This window comes from Myodes glareolus, chromosome 2, assembly GCF_982192425.1.
Source record: "Myodes glareolus chromosome 2, mMyoGla1.1, whole genome shotgun sequence".
NCBI classification, from domain to species: Eukaryota; Metazoa; Chordata; class Mammalia; order Rodentia; family Cricetidae; genus Myodes; species Myodes glareolus.
Window position 1 is genome coordinate 67,356,584 of NC_142027.1, and position 15,217 is coordinate 67,371,800.

General features: G+C 47.0%; 1 protein-coding gene across 2 annotated transcripts in view; it reads right to left on the bottom strand.

Annotated features, from left to right (window-relative positions):
- Nucleotides 1-4,633: 4,633 nt before the first annotated feature.
- Nucleotides 4,634-15,217, bottom strand: part of Muc13 (mucin 13, cell surface associated) — a 28,462-nt gene continuing 17,878 nt past the window's right edge. The window contains exons 7-13 of one of the 2 annotated variants that reach the window (XM_087901335.1): nt 13,051-13,170; nt 12,244-12,367; nt 11,769-11,806; nt 10,099-10,183; nt 6,959-7,072; nt 6,799-6,928; nt 4,634-5,702 (exon numbers count right to left, since the gene is read on the bottom strand). In XM_087901335.1, coding sequence (XP_087757461.1) covers nt 6,799-6,928; nt 6,959-7,072; nt 10,099-10,183; nt 11,769-11,806; nt 12,244-12,367; nt 13,051-13,170 — 611 coding nt within the window. In that variant the 3' untranslated portion in view covers nt 4,634-5,702. Of the gene's footprint in view, nt 5,703-6,798; nt 7,073-10,098; nt 10,184-11,768; nt 11,807-12,243; nt 12,368-13,050; nt 13,171-15,217 lie in introns of both variants that reach the window. The other variant, XM_087901333.1, reaches the window with a different exon arrangement.

Consider the following 15,217-nt stretch of genomic DNA (forward strand, 5'->3'; position numbering starts at 1 on the left):
CAGTGAGTTCCAAGCCAGCCAGAGCTACACAGCAGAGTCATTGCTCAAAAAATAATTAAACAAAATTTAAAACATTCATATAAAGAGCCAGGGTGGTGGTGGTACACACCTTTAATCCCAGCACTCAGAAGGCAGAGCCACGCGGATCTCTGTGAGTTCGAGGCCAGCTTGGTATTTGGTTCACAGTTCCCAAGGCTCTGGCCTGTGGATCTTAGCTCTGCTGTTTTGGGCCTGCCCAGCACAGGGCATCATGTCAGGAATGGATGCCATCCTCCCCACCTCATGGCAGCCAGGAAGCAAAATTGAGAAGAAGGAGGGGATCCCAGTGGCCTAACTTCTGTAGTTTTTTTTTTTAACTCTTTGTTCTCTGGGAGCCTGCAACCCAGTTCCCACATAAATATATGGAGACTTATTCCTTTTATAAATGCTCAGCCTTCGCTTGGCTTGTTTCTAGCTACCTTTTTTTTTTTTTAATTATCCCATCTATTGTTTGCCTCTGGACTTTTATCTTTCTCTAGTCTCTATACCTTTCTTTATTACTCTGAGGCTGGCTGTGTAGCTGAATGGCTGGCCCCTACCGTCCACCTCTCCTTCTCTTCTTACTCCTCCTATTCATTCTCTCTGCCCAGCCGCCCCACCTATTTTCTCTCCTGCTTGCCTATTGACCATTCAGTTCTTTATTAGACCATCAAGTGTTTTTGACAGGCAAAGTAACTTCGTAGAGTTAAACAAATGCAGCATAAATGAATGCAACAACCTTTGTATCTTTAAACAAATGTTTCACAGCATAAACAAATGTAACACGTCTTAAAATAATATTCTGCAACAAACTTCCTTCTTCCAGGTCTTATTTAGAAGTCCTAATTACTTGTAGTATCAGCACAAACTGCAGTGAAGTCTGCTCGGGGCCTTTGGGAACCATTCAAGATTAAAAATTTAATATGCCCAAGCCAAGCAGAGCTGTGCTGTTGCTAAAACTCCTCCCTCCTGAGGAGGTGTGATTCCAATGAAGCCCACCAGGGGGAACCAATAAGTTAAGTAGGCTTACTCTATAGAGTAATGGGCTCCATGAAGGGCTATGGGCAGCAACACTGGTGTTCTTAAAGCAGCCCCAAGAACTGGGTAGTGGTGGCACACACCTTCAGTCTCAGTAATTGGGAAGCAGAGGCACACAGATCTCTGTTAGAGACCAGCCTGGTCTAAAGAGTGTGCTTCAGGACAGCCAGGGCTACACAAAGAAACCCTGTTTTAGGGGGGAAAACAGCCCACTGGAAGGTCTGCACCCCACAGAAATCACAGCTTCCCACAGCTGTGTAGATGAATGCAGCCCGCTTTCCTCATCTTTCCCCACATATACCCTCTCTGGTCCTGTGCCCCAAGACCACACGTAATCAGGGCAGAATTGCATGCAACTATTTGGGGTGGTGGTAGATACTCGGGTGAGGCAAGTGAGGGTCCCATGACCCTCCCCACCCCCTTCTATTAAGGAAGGTAAACAGTCAACAGACCAGCTGTGATGAAGTTTTGCAAACAGGCTCAGCAGAACTCTTGAAGACAGTGGTCGTTTCGATCAGAAAATCCTGTACAACAGGTGCACACCTACAATCCCAGCACTTGGGAGAAGGGAGGAGGACCAGAAGTTCACAGTTATCTTTGATTACAAATTAAGTTTGAGGTCAGCCTGGACTACAGACCCTGTTTGTTTGTTTGTTTTTGAGGTGGTGTTGGGGCTGACCTGGAACTCACAGAAATCTGCATGTCTCTGCCTCCCGAGCGCTGGGGTTAAAGGTGTGCGTGACTACGTCTGGTCTTCGGAATGCTATTTGTATTCGTACCACAACAGCGAGTCTCTGAAGAACGGCCCCGCAAGCCCAGAAAACTTGTAGACTCAGGGTGCTTGAGAAATGCTAGGAGCTGGCGCGTTGTGAGTCAGAGGTGAACAGATGGAACGGTCTAGAAACCGGGCTCAAAGTTTACTAAATCTGAAGCTGTCCGTGAACTAGAGAGGTTGTGTGCCCCAAGTGAAGTCTGGGATGGCTAATCGCAATGGTTGGCTGACTGAAGGTAATTCTTGCAATTAGACCAACATTGTTGATTGATTGCATTAGCCAGTCAGTTTTCACAGAGTGTTTCTCTACGTGGAGTCTAGTAGCTAACAGATGTGCTTTGTGGGAGCTGGAGAGATGGGCTAGAAGTTAAAAGCCTGTGCTGCTCCTCTGGACTCGGGATCTGGGTTCTCAGCACCTACATCAGGTAGCTCACAACCTGCTGTGACTCATAGAGCACCCAGAGCCCTGTGTCACAGGGTTCTTCCCAACGTGAGTCTTTAAAAAAATTCTCTTTACAGTTATCCTCTGCCTCTCTCTCCCTCCCCCTCCTCCTGGAAACTTAAGTTCACACATCAAATCAATGACTTACAACATCCGGCTAGAAGTCAACTAGGGAGGTTTATTGCATTATGGGCGCTTGTTGGTTCCAGACCACTTAGCCCCGAAATAATCACATAGAAACTATAAGGAGCCACCTGAAGAAATCGCCATTATAAGATGGCACAGGTGGTCCTGCAGCTTGGAGGTAAACAAATCCTTTGATGTTGCCGGGTGGGGCTGAGCACCCTTTGCTTAACCTTGCCCCTGGCCAAACTCGAGGCCCTGGGCACCAGCAGAATGGTATTAACCAATCAGGACAGTATCCGAGCCTCTCCACCCTAGAAAAGCAGCTGCTGCTTGGGCTTCTCTCTCTTTCTCTCTCTCTCTCTCTCTCTCTCTCTCTCTCTCTCTCTCTCTCTCTTCCTGTTCTCTCTGGCTTTCTGCTCTTTCTCTCTCACCTTTTCCCTCTCGCCTTCCCCTGCTCCTTCTCTCTCTCGTCCCTCTTTCGTCCCCCATTCCCCCTTCAACCAAGAGGCTCCAAATAAAGTTGTGATTTGGGAAGGATTCTCGATTTTGTGGTTGTCCCTGCTTGCTGGTCAAGAGGTGCGTCTCACAAGAAACCATATTATTTAAATCATTGCTTGGCTTATTAGCTCGAACTTCTTATCGGCTAACTCTCACATATTAATTTAACCCATTTCTATTAATCTGTGTATCGCCATGTGGCTGTAGTGTCTGTCTCCAGTGGCTCCATCCCTTCTTCCTGACTCTGCCTTCCTTTTACCTTGCTATAGGCCAAGTCAGTTTCTTTATTCATTAGCCAATACAAGCCACACATAGACAGAAGGACCTCCCACACCAGATGCTGAGGCAGCCAGCTGAAGTTCCTGACTGAGCTTCTTTTCCACGGATGGGCTTCCAGCTTTCTCTTTCCTCCACAGGCATTTTTACACCATGGGATAAACAAGAGTAACCTCTAAGGAAAATGGTTCACCCTCTAGCTGTTTTCAAGGATACAACGTCTTTTAACGTCATTATCTATTTTCCTGTCTCCATGTCCCAGAATTGGACACCAGCCTGACTCAGGACAGAGAAGTGTATACATATTTGGTTTTTGTTCTGTTTTGTTTTATTTTGAGACAGGATTTCATTGTATAGCCCAGGCTGTCCTGGAACTCTCTCTGTAGACCAGGCTAACCTTGAACTCAGAGACCCACCTGCCTCTGCCTCCTGACTGCGAAGGTTAAAGAACTTGTGGGAGTTGGTTCTCTCTTTTCACCATGTGGGTCCCAGGGATCCAAGCCGGGTTGTCAGGCCTGGCAGCAGGGGCCTTCATCAGCCACATCATCTCACCAGTCACGAGATAGGGAGTTTGGGGAAATACTTTAAAGAAACATTTTGAGTTTGGGACAAAAGAGGTTCTTTTGCTCCCAGAATGGACTTTCAACAAGCTGAAACAGCACATGGCGATTTTCAATATATTACATAGGTATTCAGCGTAAGTCCACTCCAGTGGCAGAAGAATGGGACTTCACTGATTAGCCTGGGCCAATCCCTGGAGCCAGGAGTCCCACCCATGGCCGGGCTACTTGTCATGGAGTTGTGTTTGGGGGACTAGCAGCCACCATGATCTACAACATGTTAAAATGTGTGGGTGATCCAAAACCCCTAAAAAAAAAGACAGTAAATGTCAGTAGCTTGTGGGTGACATATCACATTTTCTCGGAGAGCTAGAGAGACGGCCCAGCAGTTCAGAGTACTTACTGCTCTCGCAGAGGACCTGAGTTGAGTTCTCAGCATCTTAGACAGTTCTTGTCTGCCTTAACTCTAACTCTAGAGGATACAAAGCCTCTGGCCTCCATGGCTATCTATACCTACCTACCTACCTACCTACACACACACACACACACACACACACACACACACACACACACTTCAAAATAAAACAAATCCTTAAAAAATGAAATAAGCCGTATGCTAGGGACTAAGGCTAGCTTGGTTGCTAAGGGCTTGTCTGGCATGCATGAAGCTCTGGTATGATCCCTGTCCACCACATAAACCAGGCATGGTGGCACACTGTAATCCTAGCACTAGAGAGCTGGAAGCAGGAAGGTCAGAAATTTCAGATTATCATCTGCAATGCAGAACGTTTGAAGCCAGCCTGGGATACACGAGACCTAGATCAAAAGAGAAACAAAATAAAATGAGGCTCGCTGCTGTGTGTATCCCCCAAAGCTCCCAAAACAAAAAAAGAAGTACCAAAGTACTGTGTACCAAAGATGTTTTATTGCATCACTGCTTTTCACAATGAACAGTCAAAAACAAGTAATAATAACAAATAAAAGTACCTGTTGAGAGGACCAGACATCAGATAGACACAGGACACAATTAAAAACATTTAAAAAGACTGCTGGGTATATTTGTCGTGTGTGTGTGTGTGTGTGTGTGTGTGTGTGTGTGTGTGCGCGCGCGCGCACGGGTTTTGGTGGGCACTGCTAAGCCTCCATCAAGGAGCAGGCCGAGGCCCAGTGAAGTACCCGGGGAAACTACATCATAGAGTGGATACCTGGACCATTTTACACAGCTCCAGACTTCATACTGACTTCTGTTTTTTATGGCTTTCCCAGGATCTATGTCTTGGGGAGGGCAGCCCCTGAGAAGTGCCCATTTGCTGCCTGAGGAGGGACACTAAGGGACTAGGCGCCACTGGTCCCTTCTCCCTCACTCGCCCTTCCAGCGTGGCTTCCTTGACTTCTCTCTACTACCTAAAGCTCATGGTTTTCCTCCTTGTTTCTCCTGCCAACTAACATCTGAAAGACTTGAATGTACCCATGGAGGACAGAGCTAATCCAAGCCTCTTCGGAAGGTTCCTGGATTCCCGTAGTCCTCCTGAGAAAGCTGGAAGATGTTTCTGTCTCCTGTCTGTGTTCTTGGAGTGAGGCCCTATCACAAGCCACTGGTTCACGGGTGGCCAGGGTCCAGAGCTCAGGAGCGGCACTGCCCAGGGATGGGTTATGAGGGGGATCCCTCTAGATTGGAAATGCTTTTGGCCCACCAGGAGAGAAAAGCCCTACACCAATCACCGTATTAGCATTTTGTACTAACTGGAGGAAATCAACACTTAACAAGGCTCATAGTGTCTATGTGCATTTAATTTTATAGATGTCTTCAGGGAGCTGCATTCTTCATACAGGGCCACACTCAGAGGGGTTGACAGATGGGGTAGACAGAACCCTGGAGGTCAGGTTTTTGTCTCTGTCCACTTATCCTCTAAACACTCAAAATAACAGCTCGTGTGGGCTCGGCTAGAGAGGGCTCCAAATTCTTCTCATTCTATACAGGAGGAGAGAGAAGAAGAGAGATGAGGCTTAGAAAAGATTTCCAAACTGCAACAAGAGAACACTGAGATTTGGCAATTAACACCCTTGTCTTCTCTGGCTTTCTCCCTTATGTCTTTGGGGTGTTTTGTTTGTTTTGAGGCAGGATCTATTTAGCCTAGCCTGAGGTGGTTGTTTGGATGAGGATGGCCCCCAAAGACTCACACATGTGAATACTTGGCCCCTGGTCGGTGGAACTGTTTGGGAAGGATTAAGAGGTGTGGCCCCAATGGAGGAGCAGTGTCATTAGAGGCAGGCTTTGAGGTTACAAATGCCCATTCCCATTCCCAGTCAGCTCTCTCTGTCTCCTAAGGATATGAGCTCTCCTGCGCCTCCAGTGTCGTGCCTGCCTGCCTGCCAACACACTCTCCACCACGATGGCCATGAACTCACCCTCTGAAATGCAAGCCTCTGGTAAACTCTTCTATAGCTGGTCTTGGCCATGGTGTCTTATCAAGGCAATGGAAGTAACTAAGTCGCCTGACTTCAGACACATGGTCCTCATGCTTCGGCCTCCCAAATGCTGGGATACAGGTATGTGCACCTCTCCAAACATGCTGGGATACAGGTATGTGCACTGTTCCCAACATGCTGGGATACAGGTATTTTCATTGCTCCCAGCACGCTGGGTTTTGCTGCTGTTGGTATTTTCCATCACATTTATTTTGTTTTTATGTGCTAGGGTCTTGATATGTAGCCCCAGTTGGGCTAGCCTGGAGCTCACAGGGAGTCTAGGCCAGCCTGAATTTTACAGAGATCTGCGTGCCTCTGCTTCCTGAGTGTTGGGATTAAAGGCATGTGCCACCACTGCCCAGCAGATTTTTTTTGTTATGTGCATGAGTGTTTTGCTTGCATTTATGTATGTGTACCATGTGCTTGCCTGGAACTTGTAGAGATTGCAGAGGTCATTGGACTCCCTAGAACTAGAGTTGCAGGGGGATGGTTGTGGTGCTGGGAACCGAGCCCAGGTCCTCTCTAAGAACTACCTCTCCAGCTCTGCTTCAGCTTCCCCTGCCTGGGCATTACATTCTGCAGTCAGAGGTGTCACTCACCTAGTAGTCAGGGCGAGGCATGCTTCGCTGGTTTGCATAAGGATTTTGGGTCTGACCGGGGAACCCTGTCTTGACTTTGGGGAAGATGCTGTTGCCAGCTCCGAAGTTGCTGTAGTCGGAGTTGTTGCTAAAGCCAGAGTTGCTGAGGCGGGAGTTGCTGAAGCCAGAGTTGCTGAAGCCGGAATTGGTGAAGCCTGTTTGCTGCAGTCGTACGTTCTGAAAGTCTTCGTCGATCAACTTCTGCTCCTCCACATTCTTCTTTTTGTTTTTGGAACTATAATCAGTAAAATGAATTAGGATTTAAGGATGGTAACAAAGTTTCTTGAAGCAATTTTTTTTTTCTGGTACAGTCCTGGAACTCACTATGTAGACCAGGCTGACCTTGAATTCACAGAGATCTGCCTGCCTGTGCCTCCCAAGTGTCGGGATGAAAGGGTGTGCCACCATGCCCAGGCCCACGTTGGCATTAGGTGTGCTTTCCAGTTGGTTATGAAACTAATAGAAGTGAAAGAGAAACCACGACTTATGTCTGACACCAGCAGAATAAATGTCTACAGAAACATCCAGTGAGCGGGATGCGCTCAGCATATCATGGTCTTAGAAGAGGAAAATGGAGCCTGAGAAGATGGCTCTGCTTTCAAAGCACTTGGCACAGAAGTGTGGGGACCTGAGTTGGAATCCCTAACATCCATACAAATGTCAGGTGGGCATGCATGGAGGCCTGCCTGTCTCTCTAGCACTTGGAAGGAGGGACTCGGGATGGAGATCCCTGGAATAAAGTTAGCTAGCTGGAGTAACCGTTCCTGTGAGCTCTAGTGCAACTGAGAGATCCTGCCTCAGCTAGCAGAGGAGCCACGGCAGAGGAAGCCTCCTGCCTTAGCTAGCGGAGGAGCCCATGGCAGAGGAAACCTCCTGCCTCAGCTAGCGGAGGAGCCCATGGCAGAGGAAGCTTCCTGTCAGCAACCCTGGGTCTACACGTTCACCTATATGCATAGTACCTACACTAGTAGATATGTGTTTACAAACTGCCCACACGTGTACAGTGAGGAGAAAAGGAAATAGGGCTTGGCAGGATGATAGGGCTGCTTGGGCCACTTCGGGGGCCTCTCGTGTGGGAATTCTAAGCCAAGTGTAAGCGTTGGTGCTCACAGGGCCATCGTCCTACCTCACCCAGATTATACACCTGCTTGTCTTCCTGTCCACGGCCATAGTCCCACTCCCCAGATCAAGAGAGTAGGGACAGCTGTATCTACGACGCAGGTCACCTGTGCTTCAGTCACATTGGGGCTGGCATTCACCGGGTGCCTCCGACAGCTAGCTCAGTCTGCCCTGGGAACCCTGCGTTTGGTAGTCTCTCTAGCAAAGACTCCTCGTCCCTAAGGACTGATCACGGAGGCAAAGATTTCATGCTGTCATTCCAAGAACCCTGACTCTGTGGATGAGCTAAGAGCCTGGCTCTGCAGCAGGTGGAGAAGTCTTGATAAACAAACAAACAACAAACAAACAAAAAACTGTCACATGGTCACCCAATTCTATAGTAACTCTGGTCCCTGCAGGGCCAGGACAGCCAGCCAACTACCTTTAGGCTTACTCCAAAACCAAGAATGTTCTGCCTCTCTTCCTAGAAGTGAGAAAGCTAGATATTGTGGGGCTGCTCCTGTGGCTTATTCTAGTTTTGCTCTGGGAAGGGTTAACATCAATATGGAAGAAAACAGCAACAATAGAATGAAAACCGAATATCTCAGGCAGCGGTGGCACACACCTTTAATCCCAGCACTTGGGAGGCAGAGGCAGGCAGATCTCTGTGAGTTGGAGGCCAGCCTGGTCTACAGAGGGAGTTCAGGACAGCCAGGGCTATATAGAGAAACCTTGTCTCAAAAATCAAAAACAAACAAAACAAAAAGAACTGGATATCTCTCCATCGTCTACAGTTATAGTGGGAAAGGCCAGAATGTGTTACCAGAATATAAGATCTGAACTAAATGTTAGGGGAGAAAGCAGCTGCCTTTCACAATGTGGAGCCCACTGGGCACATGTCGATGGGAAGAGGGTGGCAGCATCCTTTTCCTGGCAGCTGGAAGAACGGCAGCATCGCTACATACTGCTGAATGGCTAAAGAGACCTCACCTCCCTTCCCTTATGAGACTAAAGGCACCAAGGTGAGATGACCTGACCACTTTAAAACCCGGGGCTTCTGCAGAGGTTGCTTTGGGACCCTGCTGAGGATCATTCAGCACAGTCCTAGGCAGGTGCATGATTTGGGGAAGTTATATTTGACAACATCAATGGTATTAAATATATGTTTGCCCCATAGAGCCCAGGCTGGTCTGAAACTCCTTATGTAGTCTCCTGCCTCTACCATCTGAGCTGGGATGACAGGGAGCCACCACCACATCCGGTTTGTGCTATACGAGAGATCAAATCCAGGACTTCATGCAGCCTATGCAAACACTCTACCAACTGAGCCTCTGACCCGTTCCTGGATTTTGTTTTGGTGACGTAGGATCTCATGTAGTCAAGGCTGGCCTCAAACCTGCTTGCTATGTAGTGGAGGATGGCCCTAAACTCTTAATCCTCCTGAGTTCACTTTCCAAGTATTGAGTGCAGGCGTGCATAGCTATGCATAGGTTTTCTGTCGTTTGAGACAGAGTCTCTCTTTATAGCCCTAGCTGGTCTCAGACTCACAGAGAGCTACCTGCCTCTGTCTCCTGAGGGCTCAGATTAAAGGGGTGTACCACCACACCTGGCCCTCGTGAAGAGTGATTAATGCCACAGAAAACTGATTGTTGGATCTGATTAGTGTGAAGCAAAACTAAAACTGAATAAAAAATTTCAAACATAAAGGATATAGAACTATATATATAATACCACTAAAAAGGTAAAATCGAGGAAGGGCTAGAGCGATGTTCAATGGATAAGAACACATACTGCTTGAAGAAGACCCAAATTCAGGTCCCAACACCAGGCTGTGTGGCTCACAACTGTCTATCACTCCAGCTCTCAGGGATCCAATGCTCTCTTCTGGATTCCTCAAGCACCTGTACTCACACGCACTTATACAAGCATACATAAATAAATGTATACATAAGATACTTATACAGACTTATATAAAATAACAAACATAAATCCTTTATAAAGAAAGAAACTAATTTAAATAAGAAAAAAATTATTGTGGGAGAGAGGCCTCCCTTGTGTGTTTGCTCTTCCTCACCCACGAGAATGTTTTGGAAAGCAGCTTATCTAGCAGCATCTACACACACACACACACACACACACACACACACGCACACACACCCGTACCTCGCTGAGACGATAAACACAATCAGCAGGATGAGAATGAGGGCTCCAGCGATGGTGCCCACAATGGTGAGGATCAGCTGGAATGCTGAAAGGGAGAAGACAAGAGCGGCATCCTGGTTAGTTTTAACTGTCAACTCAGCACAACCTACACTGGGAAGAGTCTTAATGAGGCATTATTTAAACTGGGTTAGCCTATGTGGTGTGCCTGGGGCAGGAGGGGCCTTGACTGATACAGGAAGACCCAGTCCACTGTGGGAAGCACCATTCCCTAGGCAGGCAGTCCTGAACAGTAGGAGAGAAGAAAGCTAGCTGGGAGCAAGAGAGCAGCAAACAAGGATCCACGTGCTCATTCTCCTTTTGTTCTTGGATGTAGACTGCAATGCCTTGGTTTCCCCAAAATAATAGACTGTAACCTGAAACAATAAATCTAACACAGCTTTTCTCTCTTATAATGCTTTTGGCCAGGATGTTTGTCTCAGCAACAGAAATGAAACTGGAAAAGATGGCCTCCAACAATCGGGTCCTGCTGTCTACTGCACAGGGACTCATGTTTCCAGAGTCTCAGTGTGAGCTCCATCAGGTTCCTGTCTCCCAGCCCTGCAGAGAGGCACACAGGGCAGGTGCCCATCTCTGCTGCCACCCTCTCCTTGTCCTCATGCCCTAACCATGCCCTAACCATTAGGTGGTCTGCAGCACACAACCATTACATGCAGCCTTGTCAGCTATAAAACCCCAAATACAAAAGGGGCTGATGGCAACCAGGTCTTCCTGGGCTTCGTGGGGTGGAGGACCTCACTGCTGTCTACACTCCCTCTCCATCTCTCCTCCATCAGGGTTAAACATGTCATTAGTATAGGAGGCAAGTAATGAATGGCTTATGAAGGAGACTGTTAATGCCTACACTCTTCTACTTCAGATTCGTGCTATAGACCTTTCGGTATGTAACCCAGGATGGGTCCTCCTGCCTCGGCATCTCTAGTACTGAGATTACAGACATTCAACACTATGCCTGGCTGCTATAGACTCTTAGAATATGATCATAAGAATAGCCTGTGAACATAACACTCACACCAGTTCCAAACACTTAACCTGAAAAACATTGGAGAACTCATTCATGGCAGGTGGTGGTGGCACACACCTTTGATCCCAGCACATACCTTTAATCCCAGTGCTCAAGAGGCAGAGGCAGGAGGACCTCTGTGAGTTTGAGGCCAACCTAGGTCTACATAGCCAGTTCTAGGTCAGCCAGGATTATACAGTAAAACCCTGATTCCAAAACAAATAAATAAACAAATGAATGAATAATAAGATTTAATAAGACCAGCTTGAGCACTTAAATGCTGGCTTTCTAAATGCTCACCAATACCCACCATACTTTGGAAGCACCGTCTATAAAACAGAAATTGAGTATGATGACTAAGGATATAATGACCCTTCTCCGGTCTGGAGTGGGTTCAGAGGCACCAGCTCACCCCTGGGTCTGAGTTCTGTTATTTCCAGCAGCAGAACTCTTGCTGCCCATCACCTAGGGGTGAGTATGGGATGCAGGACCCAGGAGACAAACTCCAAGCTGAGTTTCTCTCTCAGTGAATGACGGAAACTCTGGCGGAGCGGGGAGGACTCTGGATGTGTTTCTTGGATGTTTAATAACTTAGGGTGTCTATACTTACGGTCTTTGCAGTCCTGGCCACTATAGCCAAATGAACACCTGGAACACAATGACAATAGGAAGCCACATTAAAACCCTTGTGGAGAGTATGCTTGAGTTCCCACCCCAATTTCCATTTCTCCCTCCCCGTCTGCCTTTCATTCTGTCCTCCTCCTCGCTTTTTCTGTTATCTTCTGCATGTTACCACTTTTCCAAGAGAATATTCCATGTGGTTCCAGTATGGTGAGGTGTGCTCAATCCAATATGGTTTCATTTGCCACAGACTGAACGTTCCTAATGACTGTATGATAGGTCCTACCTACGGTGGTTCCTGGAGATGCAGCATGCTCCAAAACTCTTGGATGATGATGGCACAGTGACACGCTAACCCTGCCAACCCATGCCAGCTCGTCAGCTCCTGATGCTAAACCTTCATATGTGCTGCAAGTTCTAGCCTCGCTATGCTGTGACGAGACAAAGATGGAGTGATTTCTTACGGTTCACACTTGCCATCGGTGGACTTCTGGTAGTCTGGCATGCATGCACACTCCAGTAGTCCGTCACCGTTCTTTAAGCATTGCTCGTTGTTCATTGCACTGCAGGGCTTAGGACACTCGAGAGCTTTAAAACAAAGTGATTTCAACGTCATTATCAGAAACAATATCTTTTTTATTTTAAAAAGAGAGAGAGAGAGAGAGAGAGAGAGAGAGAGAGAGAGTGTGTGTGTGTGTGTGTGTGGTGGAGGACATATTCCACGGCACATGTGTGACGTCACAGGACAAGTTAATGGGCAGAGTCCATTCTCTCCCTCCATTTTTACCTGGGTTTGGGGAATAAACTCAGGCTTGATCAGCAAGTGCCTCTGCTGTTTGAATCACCTCACCAGCACAGAGACAGTCTCTTCAACTCCAAGATAGCATGTGATAGCATACAATTTTGTACACTGGTTTTTCTAAGTAAAATATGAATGTGTCTCTTGTGAAGCTGCCCATGGGCCGCCTTGGCAGCTCCTAGGCCATGGGAACTCAAGCAGTCAAGTTTGTCTTTTGAAAATACAAGAAGCCAGGTGGTGCTGTCGCATGCACACACCTTTAATCCCAGCCCTGGGGGGGGGCAGAGGCAGGCTGATCTCTGAGTTTAAGGCCAGCCTGGACTATAAGAGTGAGTGTGCTAGGACAGTTAGGACTGTTACACAGAGAAACCTTGTTTTGAAACAACCCTTGCCTCCCCCCAAAATTGAAAAGAAAAGACTAGAGGAGAGAAAGCAAGAATTGTGTAGGGTGTTTGGGAGCAGGGACACTTACGAAGACAAAAACGAACCAGTGGGTTCGGCCTTGTCAGCCCAGGTTTGCATGTGCATTGTGTAGAATCCTGGCAGTCTTTACCGTCGTTTACACAGCCATAACACTCACAAAGGTTTTGTTCTGTGAGAGGCATAAAATAGTTCAAAACCACATTGAGCACACCCATATAACCCATGAAAGCGCTTCACTGCCTCACTCTCACTCTCTAGTCAATATCATTTGATTTTTTTCTTTTCTTTTTTCTTCTCTTTCTTTCTTTCTTTTTTTTTAAAAAATTTTTTTCAAGACAGGGTTTCTCTGTAGCTTTGGAGCCTGTCCTGGAACTAGCTCTTATAGACCAGGCTGACCTTGAACTCACAGAGGTCCACCTGCCTCTGCCTCCTGAGTGCTGGGATTAAAGGCGTATACCACACTAAGCTCAGTTTTCAAAACTAAGTTTAATTTTTTTTTTTAACTTTAGTGTGTGTGAGTTATACCATGTATGCCGGTTACCACCGAGGCCAGACGAGGGTGTCAGAGTCTCTGGAGCTGGAGTTAAAGGTTATTTGTTAGGCCCCTGACAAGGTTGCTGGGATACAAGCTCCAGTTCAGTCTTCACGATTAAACAGCAGGTGTTAGTAACCACTGACCACCTGGAGAGGCCCTGACTATTATTCCCTAAGCCAGACAATCCTCTGGAAGACTCTAAGCAGGAGCATGCCTTGAGAGAACAGCCTTCCGAGAAAGCTAGTCTAACTATGGATTGCAAGCGCTGGGGTGAGAGGTGAAAGCAGAGAGGGGTACAGGGTGAAAGGGTGCTGTTGCTCCTCTCTAATAAAGAGCCTGAGTAGCAACTAACCCTGCAGCTTGAGAATAGCTCTGCCCTAGTTCAGTTACTATTGCTGTGACGAAACACATGACCACAGAGCAGGATGACAGGGAAGGGTTATTCCACTTCCACATCACAGTCCACCATCAAAGGAAGTCAGACAGGAGCTCAAACAGGGCAGGAACCTGGAGACAGGAGCTGATGCAGAGGCCATGGAGGGGTGCTGCTTATTAGCTTACTCCTCATGGCTTGCTCAGCTTTCTTTCTTATAGAATCCAGGACCACTAGCCCAGGGGTGGCAACACCTACAAAAGGCTGAGCCCTCCCACATCAATCACTGATTAAGAAAATGCTCTCCAGGCTTGCCGACAGCCAGATCTTATGGAGGCATTTTTTCTCAACTGAGGTTCCTTCTTCTCTGATGACCCTAGCTTGTGTCAAGTTGACATAAAATTATCCAGTAGAACCTCCAATCCAAAACCTAGAGAAAAAGAAGGCCCAGAAGAAAATATATTTTTTTGACTAGATCTGAAGATCAGAAAAGCTGAAGCATTGGTTTCCATCTGGGGTAGTTTGCTATGTAGCTGTCCTAGATATCAGCTTGTGGTTCCCAGTTAACCTGTTTAAGTGTGCCTGACTGGCTTCAGGGTGGAGGGAGATGTGCAGAGAGGTGGTACAAAAAGCACTTTTCAGAGCTGGCACTGACTAGTTTCAATTGCACCAGCATTTTTAGGCATAGAGATGACTCGAGAGTGTGAAAACGAGAAAACTACAGTGATGTGGGATTCCCTTCTGTATGCTGTGAATATGTTTTATTGCCATTAGTGAATAAAGAAGCTGCTTTCAGCCAATGGCTCAACAGAATATAGCCAGGCTGGAAAAGATAAATATATAGACAGTAGGCAGAATCAGGAAGAGATGGCATGTAGCTACAACAGGAAACAGATGCTGGATGCCTGATGGAAACTTACTGGTAGACCACAACCACGTGGCAATACACAGATTAATAGAAATGGGTTAATTTAAGATATAAGAGCTAGCTAGAAATTTGCATAAGTTAATAGACCAAGCAGTGTTTTAATTAATACAGTTTCTGTGTGTTTATTTTGGGTCTGGGCAGCTGGGGAACAAATGAATGAGCAGCATATGTCAACTCTGCAGTTGGGGGGGATTCCTAAGATTATCAGGTGGTCGTGGTACATACCTTTAATTCCAGTACTTGGGAGGCAGAGACAGGTGGACCTCTGTGAGTTCAAGGCCAGCCCGGTCTACAAGAGCTAGTTCCAGGACAGGCTTCAAAGCTACAGAGAAACCCAGTCTCAAAAAAAAAAAAAAAGAAAGAAAGAAAGAAAGAAGAAA